The 22,318-nt window shown below is 33.8% G+C and overlaps 3 protein-coding genes and 1 non-coding gene across 4 annotated transcripts; all 4 read right to left on the reverse strand.

The window, feature by feature from the left end:
* Positions 1–4,793: 4,793 nt before the first annotated feature.
* Positions 4,794–6,517, reverse strand: LOC21412376 (feruloyl CoA ortho-hydroxylase 1). The gene is made up of 2 exons (XM_024166468.1): positions 5,944–6,517; positions 4,794–5,620 (listed from the first exon to the last, which is right to left on the reverse strand). Exons 1-2 carry the CDS (start codon positions 6,438–6,440, stop codon positions 5,044–5,046), a joined length of 1,074 nt encoding a protein of 357 aa, XP_024022236.1. The 5' UTR covers positions 6,441–6,517; the 3' UTR covers positions 4,794–5,043.
* A 4,904-nt stretch (positions 6,518–11,421) lies between these two features.
* Positions 11,422–11,502, reverse strand: TRNAL-AAG. The gene has a single exon. It is a non-coding gene; the product is annotated as a tRNA-Leu (tRNA).
* Positions 11,503–13,244: 1,742 nt separating this feature from the next.
* Positions 13,245–15,478, reverse strand: LOC21406606 (transcription factor bHLH91). The gene is made up of 3 exons (XM_010099410.1): positions 14,651–15,478; positions 13,522–13,932; positions 13,245–13,349 (listed from the first exon to the last, which is right to left on the reverse strand). The coding sequence occupies exons 1-3, from the start codon at positions 15,476–15,478 to the stop codon at positions 13,245–13,247; spliced, it is 1,344 nt and encodes a 447-aa protein (XP_010097712.1).
* A 4,172-nt stretch (positions 15,479–19,650) lies between these two features.
* Positions 19,651–21,817, reverse strand: LOC21406607 (pentatricopeptide repeat-containing protein At1g31430). Its single transcript, XM_010099411.2, has one exon. It carries the CDS (start codon positions 21,810–21,812, stop codon positions 19,926–19,928), a length of 1,887 nt encoding a protein of 628 aa, XP_010097713.1. The 5' UTR covers positions 21,813–21,817; the 3' UTR covers positions 19,651–19,925.
* Positions 21,818–22,318: the final 501 nt, after the last annotated feature.

The raw sequence follows: 22,318 nt of genomic DNA on the forward strand, positions 1-22,318 counted from the left end.
CTGAATATTGTTGTGATTTACAACCCATGCAATCCGTGGTATTTATAGTTGTTTGTTCTATTGCAAGTCATGACTATTAAAATTAAGAATATTATTGTAAGATATTCTAGTCAATATTGTAGACTAGAGTATATTTCAAACCTTTGGGCCAGCTATCTGAAAATATAACGTGTTCCGAATTTGGAAGGCAGGAGCCGTCGTTTAACATTGAAAATGTGTAGTAGCTAGCTGACCATTTACATTTGTAAATCTTATATAGTTACACTAATTATTAGTGCCATCTATCTTTGACTAATATAATCTCTCTTTCTGAGTAGCCAAGAAAAATATTAGCCTCTTGTTTTCAATTTCTGGTAATATTTAGCTGCAGGAAAAGTCTTATATATTTTTTAGTTTTTGAAAGTTTGAAAAAGCTTTATATATCTTTCGTTGATATTTGTGGCATTCAAATAATTTTTTTGGTTCTATTAAGGCACTCTTAAGTTCAATCGTTCAAACCACATTTTTAGACAATAAATAAGTACTTACTCTTTGTGTTTTTTATACCTACCAAATACAAATTCAAATTTTAAATTAAAATTTTAACTGCACATTCAAACACCAATTCGAGCTACTATTCAAACTGCACTATTTGAATTTTTCCGTTTAAATAAGAAAGTTCAAACTTATAAAACTTAAACCAGTGAACCAAACAGGATTAACATGTTAATTTGGAGATGCTCATATAATTGTTTGTTTTGTTCCAGTCATGACTATTCAAATTAAGAATGTTGTAAAATATTCTAGTCAATATTGTGCAGACTAGAGTATATTTCAAACCTTTGGGGCAGCTAACTAGTAAACACTAGTCTGAAAGCATTACGATGGAGAAACAACTCCAATCATATCATGTGTGCTTCTTGGAAATATGTAGTAGATACATAGCTAGCCGTTTACACCATCAATTAATTATATAGAATAATCAACTTATTATTTGTACCATGTGTCGTTGAATAATATACTCTCTTTATGCCTATTGGCTGGTAATATTTGGCTGCATGAAAAGTCTGCTATGTTTCTTCAGTTTTTGGTCCAATTGGTTTTTTAGAAGGCGCCATTGGTAGGATTACTGGAAAAATATGTAGTCAAGGCTTTGTAGCTTAAGGAGATCAGGTGAGTAGAAAAGCTGATTGGTGTGCTTTACCAGCCATGGAAGTTTTGTATTTATAGTGTTATTGCAAAGTGTCACTTTTAAATTTAAAATTGTAAAATATTATTCTTGTCAATATTGTTCAGACTAAGATAACTAGTATATACAATGAATCTAATTAGGAGGCAGGAGTCGTCTTTTTAACCGAGAAACTACTCCTATCATACCATGTATGCTTCGCGGAAATATGTAGTGGCCAGCAACTACCATTGGTCGTTGAATAATTTATGACTTGTTCACTTACATTTTTTAAGTTATGGTGACTTGAGTTCAGATCTTAATTTAAGTTAAGGTATATTTGATTATGGTTTGAGTTGAGATTCTAATTTAAATTTGTGTTTGGATGTGCACATTTAGAGTTATGGTTTGAATTGATAATCTATTTGAGTTTGTATTTGAGTGAGTCAAAAATTAAATTTATATTTAGATAGTATTTTAATAAAAACTCAATAGTGATGAAAAATTTTAATAAGATATGTGGGTGGGGTTTTATTCGTCTCTTTGTTGTGAACGCATAGAAAAAAAATCATCCTAATCAGAATTAAAACGAAAAAGTTATGGTGTTTTTAAGAATAGAAAAAAGATTGTTCATTAATTTAAATTTGAGTTTAGAAACTTCAGTTGAATGGATAACTTTAACTTAAATTTTAACCTCAAATTAAAATTAAAATTCACATTTAAACTCAAATTTTATAAAAAAAATATGAATTTAAATAATATTTTAATCTGAGTTTAAATTTTTTTTTAAATTTAAGTGTAAATGCTCTCTTTTTATATTTCTGGTAATATTTAACTGCTTGAAAAGTCATTGAATAATTATGTTTCTTTGAAATTAGTTTTTGGGTCCTACGTGGGTAGGTTTTGGAAAGACTTTCTTTTTGTTTTTTTCTGGTTCAAAGATAATCGAAACTCCAAAGACTTCGTATCACTTTCGCAGCCGTAAGTTAGGACCGGTACAGCACGTGCCCCAGAAATCTCCCACCTAAATCCTTATTATTCTTTTCGTGACATCCCTGTATCTAATACAATGAAGGAGGAATATTTAAGGATAAATTAATATGGATGAGTCTATTTAATGATGTCGTAAAGAATGATACTTTTAGTATTTGCTTTTTTATATTTGTCCCAACAATGTCACTTATATCATTTTACCTTTTAATTTTTAAAATGTGCCATTTTATACTTTTAAATTTTATTCTCTTAGCAAGTAAACTCTTCTCCTATCAATTCTGTTAGTTTTTGGGATTTTTTTCTTTTATTTATTTATTTACATATTATCTAAAATTATGTCACTTTACCCCGAGTTTCAAAATGCGCTACTATATTCCTTTAAACTTTGTTCCGATAGCAAGTATTTAATCCCCTTTCATCCAAATTTTTTTCGGCTCACAAAGCAATATAATTTTTCTACCAACTTTCTGGGACCTCCACGTTCCCATTATTATGTACCCACCACTGCATATGAATATTTTTTTTGCATCAAGCCATTCGAACACAAACGCAAAGAGCAATTTACAAAATGGAATTTAAATTTATACGGTAGGTTTGAAAGCACTTTTTTATATGTTTGTTATATATTTGGTTGCATGCATTAAAATTCAGGAGTTATTTGGGTTGTGTTCTTTCATTGTTTTTTTTTTTTTTTTGGTTTAAATTGTTTTTGTATTTGGGTTCGAGTGGCCTGTTGCAAAAAAAAAAAAAATTCACGCAAGTTGTGGTTCTGTGGAGTGGGTTGACAAGGAGGTGAAAGAGAAGCAACATTGATTTCTTGAGCCAAAAGAAATTGTGTGGAAGCCGGTTACTTGATAACAGAAAAAAGATTGAGGGGACACGGTGGCACATTTCTAAAGCAGAGGCAAAATAAGTGGTATAGTTTGGGGGAAGATATACAATAATTCATAAAAATGGCCAAAAACTAATGAAATTGAATGGAAGGGGGGGTTGTTTGCTAGCAGTAGAAAATTTAAGAGAATGAAGTGGCGTATTTTAAAATTTAGGAGGCAAAGTGATATAAGTGTCATAGTTTAGAGGGTAAATACAAAAATAATGCTTAGTATATTGGCATTTATTTGGAGCTATAAATATATATTTTTAAATCTTAAAAGTAACCCTTCGTAATTACATAACAATTATATAGTATATTCTTGAATAGACTTCTACTAGCAAGCAATTGTTTTTCTTTTGAAACATGCAATATTTATCTTTGTCTTATATGTTATGTCACTATTTGTTTGTAAAGGCCATAAGTGCCTTGATTAAGACAAATTCGCAGTTTTCAAAGTAATTGATAATAGTATAAGAATTTCAAAACTTTAGGCATCCCATAATCCATAAATCATGAAGGCTAGAAATTAACTTTATTTCTTCGTATAAGTCGTACCTTTTTTAATTAATTTATTTTTATGTGCTTGTAGTGCTATATTAGACATCTTACCATCTTTTGGAGTCTTGAAGGCTTGAGCTTCAGCCTCAATTTCCAGAGGCATACTCCTTCAGTTAATAGCTAGTTTAAGGCCTAATAAGATCAAGGCTAAAACGTCTCACCTCTTTGTGAGGCGTGTCTCAAGCCTAATTCAAAAATGTAATTTTCACTACTCAAAATAATTTTTAACAACGGTTGAAAACTATTGTTAATTTTTTTTTTTTTTTATAATATTAATGATTTTTGTACCGACGTTGCATAAGGTGGCATTAAAAATAAACGTGTTTAGCAATAGTAGAAATTTATTATAAATATTTGAAATCTAAAGGTATAAATGTTTAACAGTTCAAAATAAAAGGTATGTTTTTTTGATAACTTCAAAAATAAAAGATATATCGTAAACGTGTCTAACTTCATTAAAACACAGTTTTATGAATTTCGTAATTGCAATGTGAGTTTTTTTACTTGCTATTTTTTTTTATATATATATTTTTACCATTAACTAAATGAAGAAAAGAAAGTCAAAAAAAAAAAAAAAAAAAGCTAAAGACTATCTTTGGTGAACTCTCAAACATGTAGCAAATGCACTATGTCCCTCTCCCATGGAAAGCTCTAGAGGCAATGAAGATCATTATTATATGTTTATATAATAATTCCCTGTTTGAGGAAAGCGTCCGAGTAAAAGATATTCATAGGACAAAGATGCATTATATATAAACATTAAACATGATTAATCCTTATTGTGAATTGTTTAGGATGAGCTTGACAGTTTGGTCTTTTTCAAAAATCTACTGTTCTTCTGTAATCTTGGAACATATTCATGAATCAATAATATAGTATTCTTTCATTTACGCAAAAATGGAATAAAAAAACAGAGGTTGGTCGTGGTATTGATCTTTATAATTTGGTAATGACGAGAAAGAGAAAAAACCAGAAAATTCATATGTGATTCACGTGCAGGCTCTATATGCAGTCCAGAAAAGTCATCTTTTCAGTTTTTTTTTAATAAAACAAAAATTTGAAATTACCATCTTCAAAGTACATAAAATGCTTGAACCGTATTTAAATACACCTTACTAAGTGGTCTTTGCACATGTACAGACATATATAATATAAGATATTATTTAATAAAAAAAAAATATGCGCATACGTTTGAAATGTTCCAAACAACACATATTTATATAGAAAGAAAAAAACAAGATTTGTTTACTACAAAACACGATCCGGTGCTTTAAATAAATTCAAGGAGTACAATCAATATCTCTTACAATTAAAATTTGAAAACTAATTCACGTAACAGGTCTTACATCTTAATCAAGTATATTTTATAATTTCTTATATCTTTCGACACAATGTTTATTTTTAGTCATTACTGCAACAAGAGCTTGCAAAGAATCAAGAGTGAGCTTGGAACGAAAACAAAAAAATCCATTTATGCCTTCGCAAAATCAATGGTAAGCTTTCCATCGTGTGACTTCCTGTAGAAGTGCCTGACGTAGTCCGAGTACAAAATTGGTTTGTAAATCGGTTTCTCTCCAGTACTGGCGAGCACTTCAGGCAATGGAGCGATGATATCCTCTGGCCTTGGGTTAATGAAAAGAGGAACTGAGATCCTGTTACTGTTTCCATTAGCTACGACTCTGTGCTCAATACTTCTGTAACGCCCATTACTAAATATTTGCAATGCGTCACCTATGTTGATAACAAGAGACCCTTTTACCGGCGGCACATGAACCCAACTGTCCTTACCCTCCACTCGGACATAAAGCCCACCGATATCATCTTGAAGGAGAACGGTAAATGCCGAGACATCAGAGTGGCGGCCAACTCCAACAGTGAGTTCCGGGTTTGGGCAAACGGGATAGAAATTGAGGTTAACCCTCTTTGAACCTGTAACAAGCTGTTCTTTTTCACTGTCTATTTCAGTCACATTTAATCCCTTGAGTAGCACACTTAACAGTCGCTTCACAACTATGCTTCCATTATGCATGTAGGCCAAAACTTCATCCCTGAAAAGGTAATATACATTAATGAATAATTCTAGAAATTCAGTATGAGAATATCGATGCACGGAATGCAAAATGTATATAACTTGTTATAGATGGACTTGTTTTATCACGACAATCATTAAGAGATAGAATTGATATGTGTATGTACATGTATCTACGAGATTGTCATAATCCCCTAATCTTTATAACTGGATAATTTTGTTTAATGAAAACACACATGATAAACATATGACCACATGAATAATTAACAGTCAGTAATAGTTATAGAATGATATAGCACGCATGCATGAATAAGTTAGGTGCTAGGTTTGAACTACTCTTACTTGCAAGAAGAAGGCCACAACTTAGAGGCCTCATCCTCGGAAACATAGAAGAGACTGAGGTAATCTTTCCATTCCAGAGCCTTCTCGACTGTAGGAATGAAGCTTGTGGTGTATCGGACATTGTTGGATACCGAATTCTCCTTGGAGTACTTGTTCTTCTCCTCAGCAGGCGAGTCAAAGAAGCGATATGTCGCGTTTTTGACATTGTCAAGAACTTCCTGGGGTATGCCATGATTGATGATCTGAAAGAAACCCCATTTCTCCGCAGCATCGCATATCGCCGCCCCGACTTTGGGGTCCTCCCAGTTAGACGCGTCGATGATCGGAATAGACTCTCCGACCATGACCTTACTCATAGTCCTCTCTTCCAGGGGCTGAATATATTGTTCGGGAAGGGTTTTGATGCCAGTTTCTGAGAGACCCTTTACTCCATTGCCTTTGTTTATGACAAAGTCAGTGACAGAATCGTTGGCCCAATTGGGTTTAGAAGGCGCCATCAGTATAGGACTGCTTAACAAGAAGAATAAAAGGTGAAGATTTTTTGTTTAACGAGAGTTGATCTGTAGAAATAAAGCTGAATATTGTTGTGATTTACAACCCATGCAATCCGTGGTATTTATAGTTGTTTGTTCTATTGCAAGTCATGACTATTAAAATTAAGAATATTATTGTAAGATATTCTAGTCAATATTGTAGACTAGAGTATATTTCAAACCTTTGGGCCAGCTATCTGAAAATATAACGTGTTCCGAATTTGGAAGGCAGGAGCCGTCGTTTAACATTGAAAATGTGTTATCTCTTTTTGACTAGCTAGCACAAATAGTAGCCTCTTGTTTTCAATTTCTGGTAATATTTGGCTGCAGGAAAAGTCTAATATGTTTCTTCGTTTTTGAAAGTTGGAAAAAGCTTTATATATCTTTCGTAGATATTTGTGGCATTCAAATAATTTTTTTGGTTCTATTATGGCACTCTTCAACAACTTAATTTCTTTCATTTTCTTTTCTTTTTTCCCTTTTAACTTAAAGTTTAACTCTCTTCTTAAGTTCAACCGTTCAAACCACATTTTTAGGCAATAAAAAAATGCTTACTCTTTGTGCTTTTCATACCTACCAAATAAAAATTTGAATTTTAAATTAAAATTTTAACCACACATTCAAACACCAATTCGAACTACTATTTAAACTGCACTATTTGAATTTTTCTGTTCAAATCAAATCAACAAAACTTAAACCAGTGAACCAAACGGAGCTAACATATATATTTGGGGAAGCTCATATAATTGTTTTTTTTTTTTTTCCAGTCATGACTATTAAAATTAAGAATGTTGAAAAATATTCCAGTCAATATTGTGCAGACTAGTGTATATTTCAAACCTTTGGGCCAGCTAACTAGTAAACACTAGTCTGAAAGCATTACGATGGAGAAACAACTCCAATCATATCATGTGTGCTTCTTGGAAATATGTAGTAGATACATAGCTAGCCGCTTACACCATCAATTAACTATATAGAATAATCAACTTATTATTAGTACCATGTGTCGTTGAATAATATACTCTCTTTATGCCTATTGGCTGGTAATATTTGGCTGCATGAAAAGTCTGCTATGTTTCTTCAGTTTTTGGTCCAACGTCGGTAGGTTTGAAAAGTCATTATATTATATTCGTATATATTGGCGGCATTAAAATAATGTTTTTCTTTTATTATCACGTAAAAATAATATAATGGTTCATTATTTTATTATTATTATTGTTGTTGTTGTTATTGGTATAGTTCATACAGTTATATTATTAAACATAAGATTTTAATTTTTAGAAGTGGCTTTGATAGTACGGTAGGTTGCTGCCCTTGACGGCAGTTTCCGGTAAGCCGATATCTTTATAGATATTAGCAGTTACTCACAGGAATTAAGTTATACTGGGCAACAGTATCAAGGGTTATTTACAAAAATAACACTAATTAGAACAATTATCCTATAAGTAAACACTACTTGATGCCGCACAAGGATCTTAGACTTCAAAATTGGAATTTTAATTTATTTAGTTGTTATCTTATTTTTAACTGTTTATCTGATTTAGTTATTTTTAAATTTTAAATTTAGAATATTTATGATTAGTTTCAGTTTTCTTTTCATTTTCAAATTGTAGTCTTCTATAAATAGGAAAGCATAGTTTTGTTATTGATAGTTCTTTTAGAGATTAATAAAAATTATATGTTTTAAGAGTTCTCTCAACATATTGATTCTAATCTTCTCGGTATTCTGTTGAATTAACGAGTGATTGATGCCTATTTTCCTAGTATTCGTGAGCGAATCAACAGGTCTATAGAAGTCTTATTTTCCGGTATTCCAATCGAATCAACGAGTTTTTTGATATTCTACGCGAATCAACGGATAATATGAATTTATCCATGTTTTTCTATTTTTCTCATTTACTTCTACTACGTCACTACTTTTTCAGATTTTCATCGCCATCACTACTACATCACAAAAGAGGAACCCATGCATATACATTGTAAAAAATACCCTTTGCAGAACCCTAGACTAAACGACGTCCACCTCTCTGAAAATCATTCTCTCTCTCTCCTCTCCTCTCCTCTCCTCTCTCTCTCTCTCTCTCTCTCTCTCTCTCTCTCTCTCTCTCTCTCTCCATATTTCTGCGACGAAAGGGGATGGGACTACGACGACGGAGATCGGGGGTGAGGTGGTGTGAGCCTCGGCTTGCTGGGGTGGAGCGCAGGAGTGGGGCTACGATCGACGGAGATGGGGATTGAGTGGCGGTGGTCGACGAAGATCTGGGGCTTGGGGACATGAGCCACGATCTGGTTTTTAATTTCCAGCACTGTTTTTTTTTTTTTTTTAAATTTTAAATGCCAATTGATTTTGCATTTTTGTTTAATTTAAAGGATTTGTTATGCCTTGTATGAGGAGCTTGGCATTGGAGACATAGAGAAAGAACGCGAGATGGAGAGTAAATTACTAATGTTAGTGATATTCTGAATTAGCTCTTCTTTTATGCATGTTCTTTTGTTTTATGCTTGAAATCCGCTACATGTTTCTCAATGTGTACTCTGCTATTGAACATACCTTAAAAGGTTTTATACTTATAACAGTAAAGAGTGAATTTAATTGTGTTATTCCCACTCTATCATTTGAAGGAGAAATCCTGTTGGTCCATTTGCTAACTTAATATCATTTTTTTTTTCTAGGGTGTGTCTTGAGCTGATTCCTCATGAGAAGTTATCATCTGCAAATACGTCGTGAGCTGTTTTTCAAGTTCTTTGCTTGTTGAGCTTCATTTTACTGCTTTATGTTTTTAGGAAAGGTTTCTAAAAGATAATGAAAAGAGTGGTTGATTTGTTGCATAGTCGTTCTGAAGTGTTTAATGATATTTAATATGATTTCTTACTTTTGAATATAGTACATTACGGTAATTTCTTAAATGACAACTCAGTAATTTCTGTAAAAACAAGAATGATCAATTTTTTGAATAAAAATTGTCTAAATTATTCATTAAGTAGCTTTGTTTTTTTGAGATTCTACCATAGTGGTTTTTTCGTTTGTTATATAAATGGTAAAAAAATCCTACTACTTACAGGACAAGTAGTTGAATTGACACTACGGTAATTTTTAAAATGACTACTCGGTAATTTTTGTAATGATCAATAATCAATTTTCTAAATAAAAACTGCCTAAGTTATTTAGTAAGCAACTTTTTTTAATATTCTACTAGTGGTTTTTCCATTTAATGTATAAACGGTAAAGAAATCCTACTACTAGCAAGACAAAATAGTTGAATTGGTACACTACGGTAATTTTTGAAATGACCACTCAATAATTTTTGTAATTAGCATAATCAATTTTCTAAATAAAAACTGCCTAAGTTATTCATTAAGCAGTTTTTTTTTCTTTAGATTTTACTGGTGGTTTTTTCATTTATGTATAAATGGTAAAAAAATCTTACTACCAGTAGGACAAAGTAGTTGAATTGGTAGATGACCACTAGGTAATTTCTATAATGACCATAATCAATTTTTTGAATAAAACCTTCCTAAGTTATTGCTTCATAGTTCTTTTAAAACAGAATTCAAAAACAAAAAACAAAACAAAACATCAAACATACTCCTACCAAAAGTTCAAAATATCAAAGTGTAAAGACAAATGAGTAACCAACATTAAAATAAATTTTGAAAAATGTAGACAATCCACGTGTCAGTGGATAAGTTAGTAATAGAGTACTCAAACTGATTCACTGGTCGAGGCTGAAAAAATTATAGGTAAACTAATAAGTCAAGAGCCACCTATCTCCTCTCTACGTGCCATCTCTGCATTACGGATCTCAAATTTCATCAAGAATCCAACAGGTATTCTCCTGTTCGACATCCTACAAAACATACATAACTCACAAATCTAAAATAAGAAACCTTAAAAAAAGAACGTTTGAATTTTGTATCTAAGAGAACTAATTTGAAAGTGAATTTAGCATTAAAATCCCACTCATGAAAAAAGAAATTTAGCATATGATGCTGGTAATCACCATTATGATCACTAGTAATTATTCTGCATAGCAAGCTTTTAAAAGTTTAAATATTCTACATTATTATGATTATGTTAAGTTATATATTTATATATATGTAAGAAAAAAAAGATTTAAAAATATGATGTGATATATATGTATATACGTTATGTTTTCCTATCATCCATCGCCGGCCTAGCATAGCATATAGCTGGCGGCGGGTTGTGGCAGTTTTTGATATCGGAGAGAGAGTTTAGCTGATTTTATACACAAACCCCATATGTACAGACATTGCGACCGCAACTCTCTCCCTGTAAGTGTTATGTGACGTTACGCCCCAGTCAGATCGAAGGCTCCACCACCGCATTGAACCTATGGAGTTGAAGGACTCTTTTGTGTCCAGTACATTCCCATCGAGTCCAATGGCAATGCACCAAGGTTGAGGGCCATCCCCCACCTTTGCATGCATTGGGATCAACCCATTATAGAAGTTCGTCTTTATTTTGTTAATCTTTTTGAAACGTTTAGTTCATTGATTAGAATCATGTGATTATAACTATTTTTAATTTACATGTATTTTTTATGAGAGAAAATACTGTAACGAACCATGATTCAAATCATGATTTGAATCCTCCAACCAAACATCCCCTTTATAATTTGGTAATGACCGGAAAAAAAATAAAATAAAAATAAAAAACGTTAAGCATGCTTATGTGGCTATGTGCTTTACATGCAGGGTCTATGGTCTAAAAAATTCATGCTTTCTAGCTTTTTCAAATAAAACAAAATTTTGAAATTACAGTTTTTTTTTTTTTTTTAAAAAGAACTTGCTTCCAATGAAAGAATCGTATTTAAATATAACTTCAAAAAAGAATCGTGCTTAAATATACCTAACCAAGCGATATACATTTTTCATGTATTGTATTGGCGTGGGGAAAATGTGAAGAATAAAATTTAAAACCAGATGTTGAGAGTGGGATTTGAACCCACGCCCTTTCGGACCAGAACCTTAATCTGGCGCCTTAGACCAACTCGGCCATCTCAACAGATACCATCAAGCGTGCAACTTTTAAAATTTATACGAGATTATTACAATATTCTTTGATAACAAATGCTAAAGACAATCCAAATTTTACAAATTGTCCCCTTTTAACCACCAATTTGTTATTTGTGTAGGATTCTTTAACTATTCGTTTGTTTTCGTATAATATCAAGGTTTACACAAATGCATAGATGGGGCTAGTTGAGGATGGTCTCTGCTTTACACAAATGCTTCTGACTTTTCTTGTTGAAAATTTACTGGCTGCATTCTAAGACTTCATTTTTCTGTTATTTTATACTTGTGTTAACAAAATCACCCCTTAGAATGTACTTTTACATTCCCTTTTGAAGATATCATTCGTGGAATAAAGTTAAGCTCATCTAGTTTCTCTGAACTTACTGTTGACGGTGAAAATTTGTCAACAGATTAATAATAGATTTTTGATAGTTTGATTAAAACATGATTAAAGAAAATTAAGTGAAAATCAACACAAAAATTTTATAGTGGTTCATCCCGAATTCTAAAGCTATATCTATTGTGAAGAGGGAAAAATATTCATTATGAATTCTGAATATAATTTCTTCTTACTGAGTTGTGAGCCTCTCGGCTCACCATTTTTTTACATATATATTAGCTCAATTCCCCTCAACCTCTGCCATTTCCACCATTACATTCCATCATTATATTATATCACATCATCTCATATTTTGGATGTAGTCGTTGGCGGGTGGAGTGCCTGCCGGTCAACAGTGATCTTTCCCATACTTCCCTGCTAACTTCGCTTGCTTACAAGTCACGTAAGATATCCTACAAGTTCGGTTTTTCTTCAGACTGCGTGCAATTAGCTCCTCAAGCGCCTATCATGTTGTCTCCGCTTACGTTTGCCTAAAGCAGTTGACCTCTTGTCTACCTTGACGCATCTGTACGGTCGACCTCTTGCCTATTTTCACTCTTCTGTATGGTCGACCTCCCGCGTTATCTTGCGGTCGGCCTCTACCAAGTTTCATTTTGCAGATACTTTATGTTAAGCTGTCATGGCCACTAATCCACCCATTGTGTCACGTGGCGCTCATCTAGTGCCTGACGTAGTGTGAAATTTTTTCCTACAACACCTACCTATAATCGACTCAAAGTAAGTGCTTTACTTTTAGAAGGATTTAGCGAAACAACCTAATCAAATTTTTATTTTTAACCTTAAAACTTTGCATTGATTCTAGTTGTAGATTAATTTATAAGAAAAGGAATGGATCTTTCACTCACATTATGTTGTTGTGTTGTAGGAAACGTTAAGGATATCATAGATGCCATTTTAAGTTCATAATTCTGTATTGCAAGCACAAGGCTGATTCAATGATGTACTTTATTCAAAAAGAGGGAGATATAGCTTAAGCTTTGAGTAAATGGACAGCTCTTTGAAACTAAAGCAATCGCGGAATAATGGAAATTACTAAAACTTTATCGTTATATGATTAGGAAAAAAAAAGACTAAAACTTTACCATTAATTACAGTAGATATTGTTGCCTTTTGCTACTACTAGTTATTAGTAGCAACAAGTGTAAATAACTAAAAACCTTTCTAGTCCCTATGCCCTGAAGCATAAAGTCATTTTTCTTTCCTACCAAGTTTATTGTCCACTAACATAATCAGTCATACTAGTGTCATATTAAACAATACCATATATGAAATAAGAAATTTAAACTTGCTATTCCAAGGAACTTAATTAGAAAGTCATGGATCCCAAACGGCTAATAGCTACTAGTGGGTGGAAGAATAGCAGCATATTGCCTGTCCAGAACATCAATCAGTTTGTCAGCAATTGCACTTGCATACAAAGAAGAACCTTCATATATCTGCAACATCAAAACAAACCAAAAAAAGCAATTTAAAAAAATAAACACGATTATTTCGATATTATTTCGTCTTATTGTGGCATGCAATAATCCTCAAAATTTGCGTGTTGTTATATGACAGTATGTGATTGGACTAAAAGCGATATCATAAATGATTTGGACTACCACCAACCTTAGTGTTGAACAAGAAGCTATAGGTGTCGCCAACATGTCCACCGGCAACATGGCGAAGATCCAGCTGAAGTTCGTCGAGCACTCTGGAAGCGATGAGCAAGAGGTTGATCTTCTTTCGCTGAATAAGTTTGACGGTTACCTCATCCTCGATGATTCGAACGTCGACTTCGGTGTCCTTGGATTTCCTTTGAAGCCAGGAGCTCCTTGTGTAGGACTGGTCAGGATCCATCTTGATGTGGCAGTTCTCGACGTCCCCAACGTCCCCACCGATGTCTTCCTCAGTTTTCTGCCTCTTGATACTCTCTCTGCTGCGCCTCTTTTTCTCCACCAGTATCTTCAGCTCGTTCACTGTTCTCCTAAGTTCTTTGATGTACTCAATAGCATCTCCCACAACTGATGCTCTATCGTTCTTTCAAGCATTGGATTTTATACCCAGAAAAACAAAAATAGTTAGAGAGTTGATGAGCAAACTGAAACAATAGGAAAAAAATAATAATAAATAATATCCACAAAACTATTATGCTCTCTTAGCTTTGAAATATGTAATTAAGCTCTCAAATTAATAGTTCTGCGTCAAAATTGTCCTTGAGCTACCTAAAGAAACTTTTGCATATGATTCTACATAATTACATTCCAAACAATACAATCTCTGAAATTAAGAATGCACCATATATCGAAGAATTCGGTCATGTTGACATTATTTTTGTCTAATCTTACTTACCTTAATTTTTCGTTCATTTTCAAAAGAATTTATTGTTGATGCATGAACAAATGCAAAATAAAAATTTACCACCTATAAAATCAGGTCCAAAACCTCCAAAGAAAAATGAAATGTGTGTGGATTACATGACAAATTTTACAAAAAGCCTTGCAAAAGTATAGTTCAAAGACTAATTTGATAGATACAAATATTAATATGGGGCTTTGAATGGCACATTTTAGAACATAAAGAACCAAAAGGGGACAAATGAGGACTAATAGTTTAATATTAATAGTTTAAATGAGGACTAATGATGTTAACCAATGCAGACAGGGAGAAAATTCCAGGGCTGAAAATGGTGCATGTAATGAATGGAATCTTTTACAATAAACAATAAAAGAAGCAACTATTATAATTTGTGTGTTACCTTAGTTGGGTTAGGAACCAAATTCCTCAAGGTTGTGTAAGTGTCCCTCATCTGATCTCTCCTATGGCGCTCGGAAGCGAAATGTTTGGTCACTCTGCCATCTCTCCCTCTTTCGATTTGAGCTCCGTCCCTCGCGAACTCCAACACCCCATTCTCAAACTGCAATCCTTCAGGCCCATAAATCCCTGCACTTCCTTCTCTCTCAATGTCCCCACTAGTACTAAACAATGAGCCGTTGTTGTTTCTTGAGGCTGAAGGAAAGGTGTTGTAGCCATTCGGGAGGGACTGAAAGAGCTCCTTGAAGAGAGGAGGTTGTGGAGGCAAGTTCAAGTGGAGAAGCGGGTCGTAGAGGACCGAGGAGCACGAGGAGGGGCTGTTCGCGAAGGTGATGGTTGATGCGGGGAGTAAGGAGGAGGAGGAGGAGGGTGAGCATCTTGGGAAGTGGAAGAGGTTGAGAAGGTCAGGCTGCTCATGGAGGAGTTGTTGTTGTTGGTGGTGTTGGTGTTGGTGATGCCAATTCGGGTGGTGATGATCGAAGGACACCAACTGGCCGGTCGCCGTGTTAATGTCTATATTGGTGGAGCTCTCCATGTTGAAGGCCAGTTGTTGCTGCTGCTGCTGAAACTCAATGTCAAGGGCGGCTGAAGCTGCAGCGGCTGCATCTTCTTGGTGGTGGTGGTGGTGGTGGTATGAAAACTCTTCCGTGGGGTGCTTGAGGTTTCCATCAGCACCGGGGAATCCGCTCATTTGCGGGTGGAATCCATCTTCTGGGGCTGCAGCATCTGGTATGTTGTTGGGATCAAAGCCGCAGTTGTCCTCCACATACATTTTTGGGATGTAAATTCTATAAAAAATAAAAAAAAATAAAAAAAAGGAGAAGAAAAAGTTTGAACAGAAGTATAAATTAGCCTATACAAAGTATTTATTGGGGGTATTACGAAAATTCACAAGGACATAAAAAGAGAGTTTTTCTATACAAAACAATTCATATATATCTATAGCAAGAAAGAGCCCAGAAGTTTGAAATATAAGATTAGCCTTTTAAACTTTTAACTCAAAAATAGGATGATATCAATTTGAGAAAAGAGCTATAAAAGAGGAATTTATATGTTGGCACAGAAAAGATTTCACAAATTATTATTAGACGGCTGAGAAAATGAAAAGGTGGGTAATGAAATCTATTAATTGCACATGGAAGAGCAATATTGAAGGTCTCAAGTGATTAATATTAGCCCATCAAGACAAGATAGCCTTCTTTAAACAATTAATTTGTCCTTGAATATAATCCAACTTTACAAAAGAAAAAGAAAAAGGAAAACAACAACAAAAAACCATTCACAAAACAGATGCAAGAAGGTGATCAGATGTTCTAACATCCCTGATGAACATTCAAATAAATTCAACAAAAAGGACCGTTAATGGAAGTAATTAACAGAACCTAGCCCAAACATAGCTATCTCTCTGTCTATACACTAAGTGATTCATATGCATTTATGATACAGAAAAATATAACCAGTTGAACCTCAAAGCAATGGTTTTAGTGCCTCTGGTGTGTTGATGAGAGAGAGAGAGAGAGAGAGAGCGAGTGGTGCTATACCTGAGATGCCGAACTTGGATATAGGAGGTAGGGAGGGATTAGGTAGGGATATATATATGTGTGTGTGTGTGTGTGTATGTATGTATGAATATTTATATTTATATTTTGTGATTTTTTTGAACTTCCTATTTCTTTAATTTTTGTACAAAATAAATGGACTTGTTGGAGAAGGAAATAATTTCCAACTAACACTGCTATAATGCCAGTTTGGGAAACAATCAGAAAACTACTTTTTTTTTTTTTTTTCTTTTTTTGGTAATAAATATCTTCATTCTCTAGGAAATGGCCTAAAGAATGAACTAATAATGAGTAGAGAAATTTTCATATCTTGGCACAGCAGAGGAAGTTTGTTAGACTGTTACTGGAGATTCCCTTTAATGGAGCCCACTCTACAAAAAAATCTCAGTACTCTGATTTTCTTCTCTCCTTTTTGATATTCTTTTCTTTCCCTTCTTGTTTAATTCTACTTACTCTGCTATATATGGTTGTTTCCTTGGGCAAAAAGAAATTTCCTTTTTTTACTGTCTTTTTCATTCTTTTTGGTCGGAAACAGTTATTTGCAGTTTTGCACTTTAACAAAAATTACCATTTCCGATTTTTTTTGGCTTTTCTTTTTGTTGCTGACACTTGTTCACATGTAGAGTAAAGACCAACTAGAAAAAGAAATTGGCCTCGTTTATTTCACCGATTTGAGTTTAAAATTCAAGTTTTATTACAGTAAAAAGCTCTCAGAAACAGTCACATCTAACTTTTTTATTACAGTAAAAAGCTCTCACATAACGTCACATCTCAACTCGAATCAGCGAACTAAATCAGCCAGAGAAAAAAACAGGGCCCTAAAATTAAAAAAAAAAAAAAAAAAAAAAGAAAAAGAGACCATTGGTGTTGATTTTAATTCCTGTTTTGTGTGAAGGACACTGAATTGACTCATGCGAGCAGATCCCATGCAAATTTCATGTAGAAACCACATTATTGCATAGCTTTTAAGACTAGGCTCCCACATATAACTGTAAATAGATAATTAAAATGCATTTACAGAGATGCTAGGATGTAGGAAGCCAAAGCAAGTAGTGTTGGGAGACTATCAAATACAGTTCACCTACTCAGCTGGGCATAGAGCGTAGGTATTGCATGTTGTTGGACCTATATACTTCATCATATAAGTAGTTACCTCTTTTACAATAACGATAATAATAATAATAATAATAATAATAATAATAATAATAATAATAATAGTAATTGTAATAGAAAAAATTACAAAAAACAAAAAAAACCTAATGTAGTTGTACCTTCTTTGTGGATCCTAGTCACCACTACTTTCCCCCATGCATTTTGGCAACTCAAACTAACCCAGTTGAATTCACCTTTTTAAGAATGATAGTAACTAACTATTTAGTTCTTTGGGTATAACAAATTTAAGCGTTTATTTCACAACTCAAGTTCTTAATTTGAGTTGTATTTATGAGAGAAAAATATTACAGCAAAAAAAAAATAAAAATTTTATTAAAAAAATACTATAGGAATAAAACTTGAGTTGTGAAAAAAAAAATCAATAGAGATAATTTATAAGTTTTTCTTTCCTGTTTTTCTTTTTTTTATAGAATATTACTTTTTCTTTCCATGAATTAGGAAAAAGCGCCCAAAGGACTGCTATTCTGACCTTTTGCATGTGATGGAGTTCACTCTTCAATTGTGAATACTTTGGTAAAGTTAAAAGTATTTCTCTTTATTCACTAGAAAAAAAATTATTTGATTGTAATTCAAGAAAAGTTAATGTCCAATTAATTTAAATTAATTTAAATAAGCGGTTCGATTTATCTAATAAAAAATTAATGACTCTAAATATAGCATTATTTTATGAGGACATGTAAAGAGTAAAAAGAAACTCGTATCCCATATTATTTAAACACAAAATAAACATAAACTTATAAAGTTACTGGGCCATATATCCACCTAACAAGAGTAACATTTTAAGATAAAAGTTCAAATCCTTAAAAACTTTAATTCCATCTATCTCTCATGCCATGAAAACATAGAAAGAGGAAAGAGGAATTGTATTCTATGCTAATAATAAATAAAACGGTTAATTACACGTAAGAGTTGTCTTATTTTAAGGTAAAATCAATATTCTAAGCCTCAACTTCGGCCAAATTGTTGGCACCATAGGCATTTGCGAAGAAAATAAAAATATATAATAGCAAACTGTTAATTTCCAAAATTAAAAGATTATTGATCAAAAACGTTAAAAATAGAAGTGAAGTTTTTGTCCCTTCAAAAAAAAGAAGTGAAGTTTTTGTAATTAACCTAAATAGAATCAACTTTCAGCATATTACTACTAATCTCAAAGATAAAGAAAAATATAGTGATCTATCTTCAAAAATGGACAAAAGCTTAATCTAACAGAAATGATCAATTATAGCAAGATTACGTGTTAGTTAAACTATTTATTTTTATTAAAAAATATACATGAGTTAAAAGAAACAAAAAATTTCCTTTTTTTTTTTGTTTGGTATTGTTAGGGATAAATACTTCTGGAACTACAAGAAATTAGTTCCCAAAGCAAATAAGTCTTTGGTGCTGCAACACGTTTCTTGGGTGTAACTCTGTCGGAGAAATTAATAATTTCCAAATCCTAATTTCATAGCCATCAAACTATACACTTTGTAGGAGGCAAGATAAATGTGTTGCTTAATTGCCTTCTTTTTCTTTACTTTTTCCTAATATCTAGCACATCCGTGTACGATATACAGCTCAGGATCCCAAATATACAAGGAAGCATTTTCATTTCAGAGCCTCAGCCTTTTTATACTTACACATAGCCGTGTTTAAAATTAATCTTGTTTTTATTTTTACGTTTTTTGGCACAATAAAAATAAAAAATAAAAATGAAAATGATTTTTTAGTTTAGTATAAAATGAGAGAAAAATAAAAAATGACTTTTAGTCATTTTTTATTTTTTTATTTTCATTTTCTCATCTATCGAACAGAGAGAAAGAGTAAAAGACATTAATGCGTTTTTTTATACTAAAAATAATCTCTTGATAAAACTACCAAATGCATTCTCAAAAATAATTTCTGTCTGAGATTGAAAATATTTTCATTTTCATTTTCATACAAAAAATAAAATCATTTTGAAACGAGTTCCAAACGCACTCATAATAGCCCACTTTTAAAAAATGAGAATGGGTATGAAAAGCCTACTGTGAGGCTCTGATGTGAACCATTAGATCATTATCAGATTATGCTGGTTCTGCTTACATATTCCTTTTAATGTAACTTTAGTTAGTACTTATAAACACGCACTACCGGTAGTGCATTTCTCCTGATAAAATTCAGCCTAAAGACTTCTTCTCACACTTAGAGGTGACGATTTCGCAAAAAGGGTACCTCTAGTTGCGTCCTGTCCTCCATACATTGCAGCTTAACAACCACGGCATGTGGAGTCAAAAAAAAAAAAAAAAAGACGGCATGTGATCATGATACAGTGCCGTGAAAATTTCTCTCCTGATATATTGATATTGATAAAAATAAAAAATAAAAAAAACCAAGTAGGTCAAGTCCTTGATTTGGTACTAGGGTAGGGGATCAAGCTGCAGATTGCGGAGAAAAATTCACCTGCCTTAAATTTTTCCGAGTGTCAACTTTTGACAATTTTTCATTTTTCTTTCTGAAAAAAATTCATAAAGTTGAGTGTGCCAAATGCTCGTGATTCCTCAAATGTCTCGTGATTTCTTCCAGCCGCTCGTACATCTCATTACTTCTCGGATGCGATTTATCGCCTTTCCGAAACTCGTAAACCACGCCATCAAGTTCAATTGTACTGCATCCAGGAGTTTTCTTCATTTTCTTTTCCTTCATTTCTTTTCTTAACTTCACCGCATCTCTCCATTTATTTGCAGAGGAATATATGTTTGACATGAGCACATATGCACCATCTTTCTCCGGCTCAACCTCTAGTAGTTTTTCCATAACATCTTCGCCGAGCTCAACTTCCCCGTGGATCCTGCAAGCTCCCAAAAGGGCGCCCCAGATGTAGGCGTCGGGCTCCATTGGCATGCTACTAATAAGCTCCTCCGCCTCCTCGATTAATCCAGCTCGGCCTAAAAGGTCGACCATGCAGCCATAGTGCTCGGTTTGAGGTCTAAGGTTATGCACACATGACATGTCGTTGAAGTACTTCTTTCCTTCCGCCACAAGGCCTGCATGACTACATGCTGTTAGAACACCTATAAATGTCACCTCGTCTGGTTTTATGCCCACTCGAGGCATCTCGGAGAAGATATCCAATGCCCTTAAGACGTCTCCATGCATAGCTAAGCCGACTATTACGGCAGTGTACGAATACACATCTCGACGCTTCATGCCTTCAAACACCCTGCAGGCACGGTCTATGCTTCCACACTTTGCATACATGTCCACCAGTGCGTTCCCTATAATCCTGTCCGCCTCAATCTGATTTCGATCTATATACACATGAACCCACTTCCCTAACTCAAGCAAACCAAGATTTGCACAAGAATTCAAAACGCAAACTAAAGTAACATCATCCGGCTTAACTCCTACGCTTTGCATCTTCCGAAACACGTCCAACGCACCCTTAAACTCCCCTTGGTGAGCCAACCCCGATATCAACGAATTCCAAGAAACCACGTTTCTAACCGGCATGTCGTTGAATATCTTCCGCGCTGAACCAGCATCGCCACACTTTAGATACATGTCGACCAACGCATTCCCGACAAAAACATCAGACGTCACCCGATTATCGCGCACATAGTCGTGTATTCTTCTACCCAATCCCAAGTCTCCAAGCTTCGAACAAGCGGAGAGAACAACCACCACCGTCATCTCATCCGCCTTCAATTTCGCATCACACATCTCGAAGAACGCCGCAACACCTTCCTTGGGGAACGCCATCTTGACATAACACTGAATGAGCGTGGTCCAAGACACCAAGTCTCGTTGAGAACTTTCGTCGAACACTCGGCGGACGGAACTCACAAGCCCGCAAACAGCATATAGCCTCATGAGAGTATTCTTCACATAAACATTGGACATCAACAGCCCAGTCTTGACGGCATAACTCTGAATCTGCACACCTTCTCTCATCGCCTGAGACCGCGCACAGGCCTTGAGAACAAAAGGGACGGTGTAGTTATCGGGGACGAATCCATTAACAAGCATTTCTCGAAACAAAGACAAAGCTTGGAGCGAATTTCCGTTGGAGGAGAGGCTCCGAAGAATGGCGTTGCAGAGGTCGACGGAGAGATCTGGGTTTTCCAAATGCCTTAAGATGTAGCAAAAGTAAGAGAACTTTTCGGAGGAAGAAATGGATTTGGGAGAGAAAAGAGGGAAAGTTTTGGTCTTGAGGACAAAGGCGTGGATTTGTGGAAGGTTTTGGAGGTTTTGGGATTTGGGAGATTGAATGGAATTCAGATGGTTGATAAGAGTTGAAGTCGGGCGATAGTTGGTGTAAGATGTTAACATCAGTGATAGTGTAGTTTTGCAATGCCTGATCTTCAACCTGAGACACTCGAGTGGATAAGTGGAGGACAGAGTAAACTGCATTTGCAGTTTAGCACGAGGGAGGAGGAGTGAGGGAACTGTACTAACTAACTTAACTAACTAAAATATTAGAAAAAAAAAAAAAAAAAAAAAAATTTACCAACAATAAACTGGACTGAGTTCTCTTAATTAAAAAAAAAAAAAAATCCAAACATCCAAATTACGCTGTCGGATTGGATCTAGATGCCTTTTGAAGAAATATAACAATTTTATATAGTATTTATATATACATATATAACAAAATGAAAAAAAAAATATATATATATATATTTTTTTTTTCTACTGTCTGACTAATATGTAGAAATAAAAAAAAAAAACTTAACACAAACATTATTTAATATAACATGATTGAATATTAGAAAACATACACCAAGAAATTTTGCCATCTCATACTATTATTATACTTTAATTTAGTTATTTAACATAATACCGATGCTAGAAATGTGTAATAATAATGATAGATAATTTATTATTCTTAGTGTCTCACATTTTCAATATCAAAATTATGG

The sequence above is a fragment of the Morus notabilis genome, unplaced genomic scaffold (genome assembly GCF_000414095.1).
Source record: "Morus notabilis unplaced genomic scaffold, ASM41409v2 Scaffold75, whole genome shotgun sequence".
In the NCBI taxonomy this organism is placed as follows: Eukaryota; Viridiplantae; Streptophyta; class Magnoliopsida; order Rosales; family Moraceae; genus Morus; species Morus notabilis.